We start from the raw sequence: 17,950 nt of genomic DNA, 5'->3' as shown, positions 1-17,950 counted from the left end.
ATTGTACCAGCTGAGAAATGGGTTGTGCAAAAGGAACATTCACATGAACAAAGACGGCCAAGCGCAAACTAACAACTCATTTATTCAAAGAACAGACATTTAAATATGTGCATGTCAACGCAGGCATTAAAGGGTACCACAAGCACACAGGGTGTAAAAAATTGGCTGGGGTTTAGCTCTAGTTAAAACTGGTTGAATCTGCCTTTTTCATTTTCCTGTGCTACCACCTCGCGTACAACGCTGGAAGCTCACTGGTAGGGTACTGCGCGCCCAACCCGGCCGGACTGAGTGCCTCTCCAAAGCACATTTTGTTGGAATCTGTCGATGATGGCGTGTCCTGGGCAGCACCTGGTACCTGAAGGATTTCTAGGATTGACTGATGGCTGGGTGCGAAGTCCGAGGCAGGCTGCAGTGCCCACCGAAGAGCAAATTCTTCAGTATCTCCGATCATCCGGCATGCGATGCGAACACCAGCTGAGCAAGGGCCGCCGCTTCAGAGATGAAGGCTACATTCGGAACATAATGTTCAATGAAATATCCCCGATCAGTGAAGTTGGCGTTTTCCGCTGTATATGCCTGCCATTCATGAAAGGTGGATACTACATCGTGCACGCCGTAGTACAGAAAACGACTGGGGACAACAGTTTTCACAAACAATCGTTGTGCTCAAGCGTTGCAGAATAGCTACACGAGCTATAAAAGCACAGGCGTACTCGCAACAAAGCAGCTCTGCTAGCATTTCACTGTATTTTCCCACAGCACACCGCTGCATAGGTTAAACAAGCTTGCGCGTCCGTAAAGACGAGCGCGAGAGGCGCACATTGACCCATTCCGGCGATACCACGCAGAGCTGTTGTTGTTGTTTCCCTCACAAAATGGCACATACCCACAAGGGGGATTGACCATAGCCAGGCGGTGACTATTTAAATTGCAGATTGCATATGCCAAGCGTGGGATGATGTACCAAAAATTGTGTAACTGTTTTCGTAGCAGAGGAGGTTGCAGAAGGTTGCAGAGCTCTTCACCATGGATTATATTCGAACACACGCATAACGCACCTTCTTCTTGTGCCTCTTAATAAATGGCACATACCCACACAGGGGGATTGGCCAGAGTGTAGTGGCATAAATAAGGAAATTTCCATAGGAGATTATGACAAAATTTTAACACCATGCATGCATGCACTCGCAGCCTCTTTTTCCTTGTCCGCTCCATCGCGCGTGAAAGCGGCTCACAGCACTTGCCCATTTGGCCTTTTTGCTTAATTTGAGAAAGCAAAAAGCGCCGGAACGAAGTCTGGGTGCAGCGGTGACATTCGAGGCCTTCGTGCCCATGAATAAAGCATTTCGTGATAGACTGCACACGCATTTAAACGCAGTACCTCGTCCGTACCTGTCTCAAAGTGATTCCCGCACAGTCTTGACGTGCTTGACGGTACCCAAGGGCGGCCACGATCGCGGAGCCGGCGAACGGCTTTTATCCACGATTCGCGTCGAAGGCGGTCCCGGGAAGCGTTCGGAAAGCGAAAAAATCCCAGTTTGCTTCCCTTTACATAGTGGACATTGCAGCCGTATGCAACACATGCCGTAGGCATCGCCAAATGCGTAGCGCTGAACGCCCGACGGCTGCAGCAACGCACCCCGCGAAGGAAGCCGGTTTGTTTACACTTCCACGGCCGGTCTCGAGTGAAGCGCGCGACACTTCCAATATGTTTCGCGACACCGCCGCCAGTGGATGGGCGCATGCGCAGTCGCGTCGTGAAAAAAGGCGGATTGCGAAAGCTTGCTTTACTTTCGCCTCAGCATTTTACTGTTCCGGAGCAGTATATCAACTAGATTCAGATATAGACTCTTCGTCGGTAACTTCCATGGCGAGACTGGTCAACTAACGCTTAGCGCACCGCTATATATCCCAGAAGACCTGTACAGTAGCCAATGTAATCAGAACGTTAATGAGAAAGACAGCAGTGCACAGCAATGCGTCATCCCGCCAGTAACGAAAGATGAAGTAAAGAAAGCCTTAGAAGCAATGAAAAGGGTAAAAGCAGCTGGGGAGGATCAGGTAACAACAGATCTGTTGAAGGATGGAGGGGACATCGTGCTAGAAAAACTAGCCACCCTGTATACGCAATGCCTTATGACCTCGACTGTACCAGAAGCTTGGAAGAATGCAAACATTATCTTAATTCATAAGAAGGGAGACGCCAAGGACTTGAAAAATTACAGGCCGATCAGCTTACTAGCCGTTGCCTACAAAGTATATACTAAGGTAATCGCTAATAGAGTGAGGGCCACGTTAGACTTTAATCAACCAAATGATCAGGCAGGCTTTCGTAAAGGATATTCCACAATAGATCATATTCACACGATCAGTCAGGTGATAGAGAAATGCGCAGAATATAATTAACCTCTATATATAGCTTTCATTGATTACGAGAAAGCATTCGACTCAGTGGAAACCTCAGCAGTCATACAGGCATTGCGTAATAAGGGGGTAGAAGAGCCTTATGTCAAAATACTGGAAGATATATATAGCAAGTGCACAGCTACTATGGTCTTCCATAAAATCAGCCATAAAATTCCAGTAAGGAAGGGCGTCAGGCAAGGAGACACGATCTCGCCAATGCTGTTCACCGCATGTTTACAGGAGGTATTTCGAGGCCTGAATTGGGAACAGTTGGGAAAAAGAATAAATGGAGAATACCTAAATAATCTCCGATTTGCTGATGACATTGCCTTGCTGAGTCACTCAGGTGGTGAACTGCAAATCATGATCAATGAGTTAGACAGGCAGAGCAGACCGTTGGGTCTAAAAATTAAAATGCAGAAAACCAAGGTAATGTTCAACAGCCTAGCAAGGGAACAACAGTTCACAATCGGCAGCGAGAGCCTAGAAATTGTGATGGAATACGTCTACTTAGGGCAGGTAGTGACAGCTGATCCGGATCATGAGAGGGAGATAACTAGAAGGATAAGAATGGGGTGGAGCGCATATGGCAAATTCTCGGAGATCATGAGTGGCAGTTTACCAATTTCCCTCAAGAGGAAAGTGTACAACAGCATAATCTTACCGGTACTCACCTACGGGGCAGAAACGTGGAGGCTAACGAAAAGAGTTCAGCTTAAGTTAAGGACAACGCAGCGAGCCATGGAAATGAAAATGATAGGTGTAACGTTAAGAGATCGGAAGCGGGCAGAGTGGGTGAGGGAACAAACACGGGTTAATGGCATCCTAGTCAAAATCAAGAGAAAGAAATGGGCTTGGGCAGGGCATGTAATGCGAAGGCAAGATAACCGCTGGTCCTTAAGGGTAACGGAGTGGATTCCAAGAGAAAGTAAGCGTAGCAGGGGGCGGCAGAAGGTTAGGTGGGCGGATGAGATTAGAAGTTTGCAGGCAAAGGGTGTATGCAGCTGGCAAAGGATAGGGTTAATTGGCGAGACATGGGAGAGGCCTTTGCCCTGCAGTGGGTGTAGTAAGGCTGATGATGATGATGATGATGATGATATATCCCAGGGCAAGCAGGGCAATGTCATTAGCAATATGGATAAGATAGTTAACGTAGCCGAAGAGTTCTACACAGACCTGTACAGTAGCCAATGTAATCAGAGCGTTAATGAGAAAGACAGAAGTGCACAGCAATGCGTCATCCTGCCAGTAACGAAAGATGAAGTAAAGAAAGCCTTAGAAGCAATGAAAAGGGGAAAAGCAGCTGGGGAGGATCAGGTAACAGCAGATCTGTTGAAGGACGGAGGAGACATCGTGCTAGAAAAACTAGCCACCCTGTATACGCAATGCCTTATGACCTCGACTTTACCAGAAGCTTGGAAGAATGCAAACATTATCTTAATTCATAAGAAGGGAGACGCCAAGGACTTGAAAAATTACAGGCCGATCAGCTTACTATACGTTGCCTACAAAGTATTTACTAAAATAATCGCTAATAGAGTCAGGATAATCTTAGTCTTTAATCAACCAAATGATCAGGCTGGCTTTCGTAAAGGATATTCCAGAATAGATCTTCTTCACACTATCAAGCAGGTGATAGAGAAATGCGCAGAATTTAACCAAGCTCTATATATAGTTTTCACTGATTACGAGAAAGCATTCGACTCAGTGGGAATCTCCGCAGTCATACAGGCATTGCGTAATCAGCGTGTAGAAGAGCCTTATGTCAAAATACTGGAAGATATATATTGCAACTGCACAGCTACTATAGTCCTCCATAACGCCAGCAATAAAATTCCAATAAGGAAGGGCGTCAGGCAAGGAGACACGATCTCGCCAATGCTGTTCACCGCATGTTTACAGGAGGTATTTCGAGGCCCTGAATAGGGAACAGTTGGGAATAAGAATAAATGGAGAATACCTAAATAATCTGCGATTTGCTGTTGACATTGCCTTGCTGAGTCACTCAGGAGGTGAACTGCAAATCATGATCAATGAGTTAGACAGGCAGAGCAGATCGATGGGTCTAAAAATTAACATGCAGAAAACCAAGGTAATGTTCAACAGCCTAGCAAGGGAACAACAGTTGACAATTGGCAGCGAGAGCCTAGAAATTGTGACGGAATACGTCTACTTAGGGCAGGTAGTGACAGCTGATCCGGATCATGAGAGGGAGATAATTAGAAGGATAAGAATGGGGTGGAGCGCATGTGGCAAATTCTCGGAGATCATGAGTGGCAGTTTACCAATTTCCCTCAAGAGGAAAGTGTACAACAGCATAATCTTACCGGTACTCACCTACGGGGCAGAAACGTGGAGGCTAACGAAAAGAGTTCAGCTTAAGTTAAGGACAACGCAGCGAGCCATGGAAAGAAAAATGATAGGTGCAACGTTAAGAGATCGGAAGCGGGCAGAGTGGGAGAGGGAACAAACACGGGTTAATGACATCCTAGTCGAAATCAAGAGAAATAAATGGGCTTGGGCAGGGCATGTAATGCGAAGGCGAGATAACCGCTGGTCCTTAAGGGTAACGGAGTGGATTCCAAGAGAAAGTAAGCGTAGCAGGGGGCGGCCGAAGGTTAGGTGGGCGGATGAGATTAAGAAGTTTGCAGGCAAAGGGTGGATGCTGCTGGCAAAGGATAGGGTTAATTGGAGAGACATGGGAGAGGCCTTTGCCCTGCAGTGGGTGTAGTAAGGCTGATGATGATAATGATGATATTGATGATGATGATGATATATCCCAGTAAAGCCGCCACGGAGCGAGCGCAAGGCGAGGAGGTCGTCATATGAACGACGGAGAGACCACCTTGTAGGCGCGGCGCCGGCTCGAGGGCGATGGCACACGCGACGAGCGGCTCCCTTCTAGCTGGGGCGGGGAGCAATCGACGTCACGCGTCGTCGTGGCAACGGAGAGAGCGGACGGGACACTACCTGCCAAGCACAGCGCCGGCTCTGGGGAGAGCACGGCATACGCGACGGGCGGTTAGACCTGACGTAGTATTGGGTTCGCAATAAAAAAGAATTGGCGGTGATTTAGCTGTGGTTAAACCTGCAGTGACGCGATAGCTACTACTGGCCGAGTGCAACTTGCTCAGTTGAATTGCAAAGTCAGTCTTTCGCCTCTCCGTTTCGCGGGGCGTTCCTTCTTGGTCTTCGTCCCACTTGACACGGCGCATGCGCACAGCTGTGGCAGCCCGATCACGTGACCAACCACGTGATCAGCCATGGCACCGCGCCGCCGGCAGCTGCTGCAAACCACGTGACAGCGTATCGGCGCCGCCACGCGCAAGGCTCGAAATGCTACCGTAATGTAGCTATCGCTAGAAAATACAGGTTTATGTTATCATGCTTTCAAGGAAGCGTGCCTCTCTGTTATATAGGCTGATTTATGCATCACTTAAGCATTCATGTCCTTTCTGTTTGATTAAAAACGCTTCTGGAAGCACGCGTGCTTTCTCATTTTTGCTCTTGCGCAGAATGGTAACTTCTTCTAGCAGAGGCATGCATATGTGATCAAGGCAATAGATGACCAGGTGAGGCTGCTCCTTGTTTTCAAAGAGAAATGCAGGGAGGTAAAAAAGAGAACGCAAAATTAAATGCTGAACAAATAGCGCCAATAGCGGCCGGTATAGAGGAAGTAATAGAGAAACGCCCCATAAAAAAGTCGGATTATAATCAGTCAGTACTACTCATTAGTACAAAAATAAAAGAAGTATAAGGAGTAAACCGCTGGAGAGGAAAGAGGAATCCACGAATTTGGCGGAATAAGGAAATTAGGGAGGCCATCTAACAACGACGGTTGGCATCACGGGAACACAGACAAGAAAAGAGGGCGCAGTTACCTAAAGAGGAAGTAGGCAGAAAATGGGAATCTTATCGGATCGTCTCCGCCTAGGCTCAAATAAAGTAGTCCTGTGATCGCGTGGTGGCCGAAGTTCGCGATGCAAGTGAAGGGGGCCATGAAAATTACAGAACCATATAAGCTGGCTGAGTAAAGCAAATCAAAGAAAGCAAGAAAAGAGATGACGCTGTGAACTGCATTGAATCAGTTATAGCTGAGGCATTTATGAAATACGATAGGGTAATCGCCCCAAATGAGGGAGCAACACAGGACAGCACAGTAGAAAACAGCTTAGAACTGGGCAATCTTAACTGAAAAAATGCAGAAGAAAATATTTCAAAATGCACGTCCGCAGAGATACACGACATTCCAATAAAGCTAATGAATGAATTTGGCCCAAGAGGCAAAGAAACGCTGATAAAAGCATTGGAGGCAGTCATAACAGATAAGCAAACTCCGCTCAGCTGGAGAGTAAAATGAATTTGATTTATAAAGGGAAATGCGATAAGATGAACAAAAAATTCTTTATACCGATTACGATAATATCAGTTATATACAGGCTGGCGATCCAGACAGTGAAATTAAATGTGCAGTCATGGGTAGAAACTAATAGAATACTCGGAGAACTTGAGAACGGGTTCAGAAGTGGTAGGCGCTTAGATGATAGTCTGTTCGTGCTTACCAAGTGCACAGAAATAGCTAAGGTGGAAAACAGACCTCTGCATTTAGCCTTCTTGGACATAAGCAGTGCATACGACAACGTGAAGAGTGATCTCCTGTAGAACATATCAAGAAATGAAAGTATTGGTCAGTAGGTAGTTGATTTTCTACAGGAAATATATCGAGAAAAGAAAGTTGAAATAACATGGGAAGGAATTAAGAATATGACAACTGTCAAAGTACGCAAAGGATTAAGGCAAGATTGTCCTCTATCACCTCTGCTCCTTATGCTTTATATTAAAAGTATGGAAAGAAGGCTACAAGGAAACAGTGAAGGTTACAATTTGTCGTACAGATTAGGCAAAATGTTGTTGAAGCAACGACTACCGGGTTTAATGTATGCGGACGATATTGTACCGTTAGCAGATAGCCAGGAATATTTGCAAACCCTGAATAATTGCTGTGGAGACGAAGGAGACACTCTAGGTTCCAGTTTTAGCGAACTAAGTCAGGTTTTGTGGTTTTCAACGATACAACTGATAAGGTGCTTAGAATACAAAGCCATTAAATAACCGGAGTGGTCGAATACAAATATCTCGGGGTTTGAGTAAACGAAGGGCAGATGTACACGGAAAAGCACGAACAGTCTCTCGTAGTAAAAGGGCGAAGAGATGTCGGGATAATGAAACATAGGGCACTAGGGGGTACAACAAATATGAAATACTGAGAGGTATTTGGAAAGGAATAATGGTGCCGGGGCTTACTCTCGGGTATGCGGTTCTGTGCTTAAGGGCTGAAGTTCAGTCGAGATTAGTAGTAAACCAGAGAGCTGTTCGAATATTAGCACTAGGTGCCCACGGGAGAACCACAAACGAGGCTGTACAAGGGGATATGGGCTGGGCATCGTTCGACGCACGGGAAGCCCAGAGTAAAATACTATACGAAGAACGCCTGAGGAAATTGGACGATAACATGCGGGCAGTTAAGGTATTTAAATACCTGCTCAGAAAGAGCGTTGACTCGCACTGGCGGAAAAGAACTAGGAAGCTAACCAGTAAGTATGCCAGACACGAGGACGGAGAAAGAAAGAGGATTAAACTACAGGTTAAAAGCGCAGATGGTAAAAATTAGAATAAATTGAATGGAAAGGAAGCATAGTGTAGGACTATATCCATAGTGGAAAAGGCAGATCAGGAAGGAAGAGTTTTATGATAACTCAAGAAGCAGTGCCTTACTCTTTGAAGCTTGGTCAGGGTGTCTTAGAACGCGCAGCTACAGAAAGAAATTTAACAAAGAAGGTGGCACGTGCTGTGTGTGGTAAATCTGTAGAAATAATAAAACACCTCATACTAAAATTCTAAAGTCCCGATGTCGATGCAGGCACAGTCACTCCTCCTGAAGCCCTAGGGTTTAGATATAACAATGGTCATGCAAATACATCTGCTGTTGAAATTAGGAAAAATCGACTGTAAGACTAGTGGCTCAGAAGTAGTGTGTCACATAAGGTTAAAAGTGTTGGAAGACGTATTTTGAAGAAAACGGCGAATTTTAATAACGTACACACAGGCTAACAAAAATAAAGGAAAAAAACTGAGCATGGTGGCAACGTCCATCACACCGTTTCAAAGGGGACGTTCCTACCGCCCGTTCATCTATCCATCCATCCATCCGTCCAATGGACCGCTCATGTTCACGAGTCGCATGCAATTGTTAGCAGTAAGAAGGACAGCCTTACTGTGTTCTCTGCCACTAAAACTTGCAGGAATTAAGTGTTCATCAGAGCCATAATTAGCGAAAAAGGCATCTTGCAAGAGGAAATCAGTTTTTTTTTTTTTGCGGAAGCACTTGAACATGTTTCGGATTGCTGATCCTTACGCCACAAAGAATTCTGAGGAAGCCGTAGCTGTTCTACAGACAAAAGACACTATTGAATTCAGGTTCTCTGTAGATGTCGAAGAATTATTTTACGCTATACCTCATCTGGCACTCTTTGAATCGATACGTAGCTGCAGTGAAGTCAACGGAGCCATATGCTTTCGAGTCACAACAGGCAGCTCGGTGGAAAGCTTCTGAAAGTAATTGAACGTTAAAAGTATGTTTCTCTGTGACTGTTTTAGCAAAATCTTTATTGTCTAATGAAGCAATGTAATATTACAAGAATTTCAGCTAGCTTGTGTAAGCATTTAAGCGCGCGCAGTTAGATTTCAGAGATGCTCCCTTCCGCGGGACTTGTAAATGATGTAATTGTAATAATCCCCACAAAACGCTTTTCTGATTTTAGGCATTGTTTCGTCTACCTGACAAAAAATAACAGCGATGAAAGTGCGCATGACTGAGAGTGGTGTTTTTGCGTTGTTCACATTAAAAGCAGCTTGCAATGAAAGGTCCAACCTGTGCTTTTCTGTCATTGTTGTTTCCGCCTACCTCAACCGTACAGCGGCGCAGATCGGTTAGTAAGTTTTATGAAGGAGTCGTGATACGAGCATCTTCTGTACGTGACGCAGGTCCTTACGTTCCGTGCAAAGAACAGTTCTGAGGAGTGCACGCGCATGATGCTTCCCGAGCTGGCTTTCACTGAGCGACTGCGGAAAAAGCAACTTAAAAGGGACGACGGCCAAGGACAAGCGCCTTTGCAACCTCATTGAAATTGGCCTTCAGTTGCCGCAGTCAGAGGTGACTGCCGTGGCGTATGTAGCCCTCAGACGCTGCAACGTGCATCCTCCTCTGAACATGACCAAGCTACCTGGTGTAGAGCGCAGTGAGACAGAAATCGAGGAGTACGTCAACGCATGCAAGCAATAAATGCTAAAATATTGATATGTGAACTCAATTCCCGTGTCTGCGCACTGTGCAGTCAACATATGCAGGATCACACACACACAAACAAGAGCCCGTTTCCAAGAGTAGACCAGCGATAAACATGCCGTTGTAAACATTTCCGACGACTTGCGATTAGAAATATGCCTGCTTTTTCTTGCACTTTGGCAGAATATATACAGAAAAGAATCACACTCATTTTCAGAATTCCAGCGCACCTCCTCCTTGCGCATGTTGGGGAATAAAGATGATGTCACCACTTCTCAGCCTCGACACACGAAGGAACTTGTGACCAAGAGCACAACAATCGAGTACGTAAGGTTTGTTCATGCTCCCAGGCGCTGGCTATCCGACCTACACCATCCGAATACACAATTCCGTAGCAAAGTTTCTGCAACATTTGGTGAGCTCCTTGTTATACCGCTTCAGCAGAACTTGGATCCTCGCAGCGGACGCCATAGCCTTGGCTTCCAGTCTGACTACGCCCGAAACAGCAACGCCCACCGTCGTCATTGCCATCCCCCGCAACCGGGCAGCAATACGCGCGGGTGCCACTTAACGCACATGATTGCTGACATCACCCAAGAAACCATACATATTTCTCATCACGGTCGGCACCATGTTAACTACGTCATTAGCAGGACAAAAGCCTCTCCCCTAACTCTCCAGACAATCCTGTTTTCTTCTAGATGCGCCTGGCTCATCGCCACCAACTTCCTAATCTCATCCGCACACCTGACACTCTAGCGCCTTTGCTAAGATTGCTTTCTAGAATCCAGTCCACTTCCCGTACCTTTCTGTAGTACCTTGTTGACCGCCTCGATCCTCGCCCATTAACGGAGTAAAAGATCCTCGGTTCATGGCCACAGCAGTCGACTGCCCCCAAGGCATACAATGCACTCTTTGCCTACTTGAGTGCGACTTGATTGAGTGACAAATTGTGACAGTGTTGTGCGTGTGTGTGTATTATGCCTTTTTCCCCTTCTCTCTTCCTCCTTTTAGTCCCCTAATCCCTCTTCCCCAGTGCAGGGTATCCAACCGGAACCCCTTTCTGGTTAACATCCCTGCCTTTCCCTCCTTCTCTTTATCTATCCATCTATCTTTGCTGACTTTGTAGTCACTTACCCGTTTTAGTTTTCGGACAAGTTCGAAACGGTCGCAGTCGATTCGAGCAGGAACGGAGTGTTTCCCCACAGCTTGACAAAGCTTCTTGTTGGCGGGTTGGTTTCAGCATCCCATAGAAACAGCAAATCTAACGACACACATTAGGCGGGAGACAACAAAACTTTATTAAATTCTTCCTACTGTGTCTCGTAAAATTCCTTGTTGCTCTGGGTTGCTTCGGAGCCGAAACATTGGCGGTGGTTAAGCTCTGGTTAAACCTGGAGTGACGCGATAGCTACAGCTGGCCGAGTAGAACTTGGACAGTTCAATGGCAAATTCAGTCTTTCGCCGCTAAGTTTCGCTGTGCGTTCCTTCTTTATCTTCATCCCACTTGACACGGCAAATGCGCACAGCTGTGGCAGCTCGGTTTCGCCGGCGCGCCGATCTGGACGGGGGAAACCCCACACCCCATTGACTGGAAGACGGCCCTTGTCACCTTCATCCCGAAGGCCGGCAAACCAATCGACACGGACAACCTCCGCCCCATCTCTCTCACCTCGTGTGTGGGCAAATTGATGGAGACGATGGTACGGGATCGGCTGTCCGAATACCTCGAACAACACAACACCTTCGCGGACACCATGTTTGGATTTCGCCCACACAGATCCGCACAGGATGTCCTGCTCCAACTCGACCGCAAAATCTTGAACCCCATCACATACCCCCAAAACGACAAAATTGTCCTCGCGCTCGACCTGAAAGGAGCGTTCGACAATGTAACTCACGAGGTCATACTCACACACTTGAGTCAAGCTCACTGCGGCATCAATACCTTCAATTACGTGAAGCAATTTCTCACGGACAGACTATCATACATCAAAATACAGGACCAAGAGCATGGACCTTTCCTGCTCGGCACGAGGGGGACTCCACAAGGCGCGGTGCTGTCCCCTCTGCTATTCAACATAGCCATGATGCGCCTACCTGCCCTGCTGGGTGCCGTCGAAGGGGTCCAGGACGCGCTGTACGCCGACGACATCACCCTCTGGGCTACGCAAGGATGCCTAGGGGACATGGAGACCAGCCTGCAAACGGCCGCCAGCATAGTGGACCGCTATGCCCGGGACTGTGGTCTGCAATGCTCCCCGCAGTAATCGGAATTCGTGCATCTGCGCCCCTCGCGCACATGCTCGACACAAATCAATCTCTGCCTGCAAAGCGGCCCCATTAACGAATCCAAGGAAATCAGAGTCCTCGGACTCTTCATACACAACCAGCGACGTTGCGACACAACACTCGCCAAGCTCCGGCAGGTGGGGGACCAGGTGGGCCGCATGGTCCGCCGGGTTTCCAACAAGCGCGGTGGTTTACGATGCAAAGACGCCTTACGGCTGCCGAACGCATTTGTGACCAGTCGAATCTTGTATTCGACTCCCTACCTCCACCTGCGGAAACAGGAAGAGGATGCTCTCGAGGTCATCCTCCGCAAAATCATGAAACGCGCGCTGGACCTCCCGATCTCTACCTCTACCAGCCACCTCATGGGACTGGGGATGGTGAACACTTTCAGGGAGCTTCGGGAGGCCCAGCTCACCAACCAATACACTCGTCTCGCAAAGACAGGGTCGGGTCGCCGCCTTCTAGCCCGACTTCACATCCAGCACACCCAATTCACAGAGGAGAGATGCCGCCTTCCCGTACACTGGAGACGCGCCCTCCACGTGCGGCCTCTCCCCACCAACATGTCCAAAGAGGACAATAATGGCAGGCGCCAGGCGCGGGCGGAAGCCTTGGATCGCCATTTTGGGAATAAACCAGGAGTCTACTACGTGGACGCCTCCGGCCCGGACCCCAAGGGATGGTACACGGCCGCGGTCGTCCACGAGGGCAAAACAGTAGACGCCCTTACTTTCAAGGCCCAGTCAGCAATTCACGCAGAAGAGGTCGCCATCGCCCTGGCAGCCTCCGACTCCTCCTCCAAATACATAATCACCGACTCGCGAGGGGCTTGTCGAAACGTCGAGCAAGGGTGGGCTACTCCCCTGGCTTATCGCATCTATCAAAATTGTAGCCGAGACTCCGATCCTGCGCACCGATCTATTATTTGGGCTCCAGGTCACCAAGGCCTCCACGGAAACGAAGCAGCCGACGCCGCCGCCCGCGCGCTCTCTCTCCGGGCGTTTCCCTCGGGACCCGACGATGACCAGGACTACGATTTCAATCCGGTTTACACTTTTAAGGAAATATGCGATTACTACAAATCCACCCACCAAACTCTTCCCACTCCTTGCAAAGGGCTGGGGAACGCCAACGAGCGGGTACTCCTGCGCCTGCTCACTAACACGATGCTGTGCCCGGCAACTCTAAAGCATTTCAATCCTCAATTCGACGGGCGGTGCTCTCACTGTGGGGAGGTGTCGGACACCTACCACATGGTGTGGGCCTGCCAGCAGAACCCATCCCTACCCCCTATCCCAAACCCCACCCGAGAGGACTGGGAGGCGACCCTGTCCGGCTGCTGCACCCTCCGGGCCCAATGGGCCTTAACGCAGCGTGCCCGGGCTGCGGCAACCGCCAATGGGGTGCCTGACTAGGCATCCCCACCTAGTGGTTGTAAGGGCGTGACCCTTCAGGTCACGGACCCCAACACCTCTCTCTATAATTAATAAATGTTTTTACCACCACCACCACCGCCACCTGAAGAAGCAGCTGCTCCGCACCACGTGACTGGTCACGTGACCAACCACGTGATCAGCCACGGCGCCGCGCCGGAGGCAGCTGCTCCACACCACGTGAACAACCACGTGACAGCGGGGCGGCGCTTCCACGCTGGAGGCTCGATATGCTACCGTAATGTAGCTATCGCTACAAAGGAACTGGGCCCTTAGAGAACACTGAACAAATTCCGGTTCAACACCCTGCATTTAAGGATGAAAATTAGCTGAAATAAACAGCTTTCATCAGTCTGCCTGTCTTTATGTACTGCGTGCGTCGTAAGCATGGGACATCCCGTGGAAATGCTAGACTGTCAACCCCCCATGACCGTGAAGATGGAGGCAACCGTTCAGCCGTCGCTTTTGGCTTGCCTTCAGGTTTCAGAGCAGCCAAATATCGAAGGACTCCATAATAAAGACGACGAGGAATGGCCATTTGTGCTCGACCGCTGGGCGAAATTCTAGCAGTGGCAAGTGTAGAAGATATGGAGAATGTCTACTTCACACTGCAAGCAGTAGCCGGCATGTAGAACAAAAATGACAGCACGCTCCTGCTTACCAGAGACATATTATAAAAAATGGAGTCTGGAACCATTCACGAGAACTGCCGGCAAGGAAAGAGTAGGGAAATTTATAGAATCGATTATAAAGCATCGATCTAGCTTGTCAGCGTATGAGGGGAAGAAATGGACCTATTCAATCAAGGCAACCCTCCTTCGCCCGAAGAGAGGGAAGAAAGCCATCTGAGGCTGGGGGTCAATGAACAACTTTTCGCCAGACTCCTGCGCAACTCTTGTAAAGGGTTGCCGAATGCACACCGAAAGTGTCTACTATAGAAAAGAGCCTACATGCCAGAGCGCACCAATGCGCCTATCCGCAAAAAAAAGAAATATTGGCGGTTGTTTAGCTCTGGTTAAACCTGGAATGACGCGATAGCTACAGCTGGCCGAGTGGGACTTGCAGGGATGAATTGCAAAGCGAGTCTTTCGGTGCTCCGTTTTGCTGGGCGTTCCTTCATCTTCGTCCCACTTCACATTGCGCATGCGCACCGATGTGGCAGCTCGGTTTCGCCGGCGAACCGCGCCGCCGGCAGCAGCAGCTGCTCCGCACCACGTGGCTGGTCACGTGACCAAACACTTGACGAACCACGTGATCAGCTATGGCGCCGCGGCGCCGGCAGATGCTCCACACCACGTGCCAACCACGTGACAGCTTGGCGGCGCAGCCACAGGGTGGCGGCGCCGCCACTCAGAAGGCTCGAAATGCTACTGTAATGTAGCTATCGCTACAAAAATTTTTTAAACGGCACCCGGATGCCATGAGATGCAGCCATCAAAACGGGAGGAAAACTGGCCGCGTGGTTTTTCGCGAGGAATTGCTTTTAATTGTGCCATCCCAAGCACAGCCTCAGCTCGCAGCACACAAGAACACAGTTCCTGAAGAATTGTAGCAAGCGGTTGGTATCCGCCAAGCGACGAGCCGTTACCTATGCTGCCACGCTGTGCAGCCAGAGGCACCGCATGCAAGCAAAGAACATTATCAACACCCGCCCACTTTTGGTTCAATAGACAGTGTTGAGGAAGACCAACATCTCGAGAACCCCTGACCTCTTACGCTCACTCCGGCTCCATTGCGCTAAATCTGGCCACGTCCTCCAGCATTGACGATACCGAGGACTGCGCCTTCGGGACATCTCTGATTAAGGACCAGGATCGCAGTGCGACCAGTAACCACGCGAAGTCGTAGAGATAGAATAAACAATTATTTGTAAAAAGGAGACCGGAGCGGGTTGTGGGTGAGGTCCTTAGTCCAAGACTCTAGTGGCTTCCGCTGACGCTTTGACTATGGCGACTAGCGCCCCCTGGTCTTCCAGGGTGCCGCTGGCCAGCGTCATCTCCCACTGCTCCAGCGCCGCGATGGGCGGCTTAAAATGGTTCGGTTTAGCTGAGCATGTCCATGTAATGTGCGTGAATGTGGGAAGTTCGGCACACCAAGGACATGTATCTGCGTATAATGTTGAGGGAATGCATGTAGGTGGTGGAGATTGGGGAAAGTAAGTGTTTGGATGCGTCTTAGGTGGAGGAGTCCTCCGGGGAAAGTTTGTTTTGTGGCGGGGGTAGAGACGCCTGTTTAGGCGGAGCGTCTCTTGGCGGATTCAAAAATGGATTGAGAGGGGGTAGAGAGTAGAGTCAGTGTGCTCCGCTCGGTTGGCAGAATCACGAGCTAAGGCATCTGACATAGCATTGCTATCGAGGCCTGCATGTCCTGCGGACCAGGCGATGATGTGATCATACTGGAGATGGCTGCCCAGTACGCGGAAAGCCGTGCGCGGAACACGTCCACTCGTATAGGCTCTACAGGCGGCTTGAGAGTCTTTAAATCGAAGCAATAGCGGAACAGGAGAAAGGACCAAGAACGAGCAGACACAAAAAGCGCGAACTTCCAACAAGTTTACTGGAAACAAATTTATTTAATTACTTATTTATACATACTGCTAATCCCATTATTGATTGTTGCAGGAGGGCAAAATAGGGTTAGTAATAATAGTTCAAAAAATACATCATTTTGGTGCAGATCGTAAAATAAACAACTATTAGTAAGGGTAAAGCAAAAGCACTGGAATTAACTATGGAAATACAACCAAAAATACAACGCAGAATAACAATACAACGAACTGTATCATAACCATATCGAAACAAGGCAAATTAATCTCACAATAGGCGTCATGACAGAAGTTACATCGCAATAGTTCCGAAAACAATACTAGTAGTCTGTGTATACCTAAACAAAGTTAACATTAAAAAGGCACACAGAATAGGAAGCAGTATTAGCAACACAGAAAACACACACACAAAAATATTTGCTAATTAAGTATCGAGCTCTCGATAGCAGCGCTGAACTTTCCTAACGATGAGGTGCTAGTTATTGAACGGTTTATATTAATGCACAACAATGTATACATGCATTATTGTCGTGTCATCCCAAAGCGTGGGCAAAATCAATGCGAAAGTCTTGACACGGCATGAGAGTCTGTCGCGAATTGGTAGCGCGTCCCGGATTTTCTGAAGGGGAACGCTATCGCGTGCAGGTTCGAGCAAGACAAGAAAGCAAAGAGATCAAACAAAACAAAATGAAGCCGTATATATATTTTAAAGGAAAAGAGCTGATACGGAACAAAAACAAGGAACACACTCTCAACACGCGTACAACAGTACAGAAATAAAGGAAAGCTCACCAGGTACTGAGCGTCCCAGGTGAAGCGGGGATGTTTTGCAGACAGGGCGGACTCAGGTGGATGTAGTGCGATGCGTCGCTGGCGTTGCGTCGAATGAAGCGACGGATGGGAGCCAGATGGTATTAGGAGCGGAGAGGAACACAGGTAGACGCCGGTGGACCCCCGTCAGCAGCCCGAAGAATTTGGCAGAAGCAGAAAAAGCTTAGCCGGGTACCGTCAACGGCGTCACGAAACGCCGGAGGCTTAAAACAGGCTATCCAAGGGTGCCTTTAGGCAGTACGCACCCTCAATCCATCGGCTGCCACCTCCAAGCTTGAATGGGAAGCAGGAGGCTTACGTCGGTGATCTAAGCGAGGTCACGGCAGCACGGACACATCGTCCGACGATTGCCGCCTCCACGCTTGAATGACCCGATCTCCGCTGCGTTGTCTTCCTTTACACCTCGGTACTCTGACACATCAGCTCTCCGCTCCTCGTGCTCGCCACGCTATTCGTCGCCGTCGCCTTGCACACACCACTCACACGTGCACACGCACAACGCAGGCTTGGAAAGCGCAGAACTCCGCTACCCGACACACCACTGTCGACGCACCGCGTTTAGAAATCCTCCGAGGATCTTTTGTGCACCTCACAGAGTCACAGAAGGGTCCAGGAAAGCGCATTGAAAAGGGCCCGTTTAACTAGAAATTTGCTTGAGCAACGTTGAAATTCGGGCTTGTTGGTTCATACTTCGGAGCAAAATGTGGGCGCTGTGTTGTTGGTTGTCGCTCATTTTGATGGTTGTGTTTATTGCAATAACTTCTGCGGCCGCCGGATCCGGTGCCGTGAAGGACGCTCCAAGATAAGGGATGTTGGCGTGATCGAGAGCAGCGCAAGCATAGCTGTGGGGCTGTGCATAGGAAGCCACATCCACGTGCATAGCCGAGGTGCCTTGGCCATATTGCGTACGGAGGCTGCGAAGACAGGCCTGACGGCGCGGGGCCTGTGACTCGTGATTCATGTGGCGACTCATAGGGCGAAGTCGAAGAGAACTTTGGTCATGTCCTGTACTCGCCCGGCCACTCATTGAGGGCACGGTCGGCATCATATATTCCCGGTTTGGCTGGCTACATTGCAACCACGGAGCAGCCGCCT

At 48.9% G+C, this 17,950-nt stretch overlaps 1 protein-coding gene across 3 annotated transcripts in view; it reads left to right on the top strand.

Moving 5' to 3' along the window:
• Positions 1 to 17,950, top strand: part of LOC144132306 (galactosylceramide sulfotransferase-like) — a 443,966-nt gene that overhangs the window by 335,524 nt on the left and 90,492 nt on the right. For 2 of the 3 annotated variants that reach the window (XM_077664618.1, XM_077664620.1), the window contains one exon: positions 9,451 to 9,763. The exons of the other annotated variant lie outside the window; for it this stretch is intronic. In XM_077664618.1, the coding sequence (XP_077520744.1) occupies positions 9,451 to 9,591 (141 nt within the window). In that variant the 3' untranslated portion in view covers positions 9,592 to 9,763. Of the gene's footprint in view, positions 1 to 9,450; positions 9,764 to 17,950 lie in introns of those variants that run through there. 3 annotated transcript variants of the gene reach the window in all.

Source organism: Amblyomma americanum, chromosome 5, assembly GCF_052857255.1.
Source record: "Amblyomma americanum isolate KBUSLIRL-KWMA chromosome 5, ASM5285725v1, whole genome shotgun sequence".
Taxonomy (NCBI): Eukaryota; Metazoa; Arthropoda; class Arachnida; order Ixodida; family Ixodidae; genus Amblyomma; species Amblyomma americanum.
The sequence above is the reverse complement of the archived record's forward strand: the minus strand, read 5'-3'. Positions and strand labels throughout refer to the sequence as shown.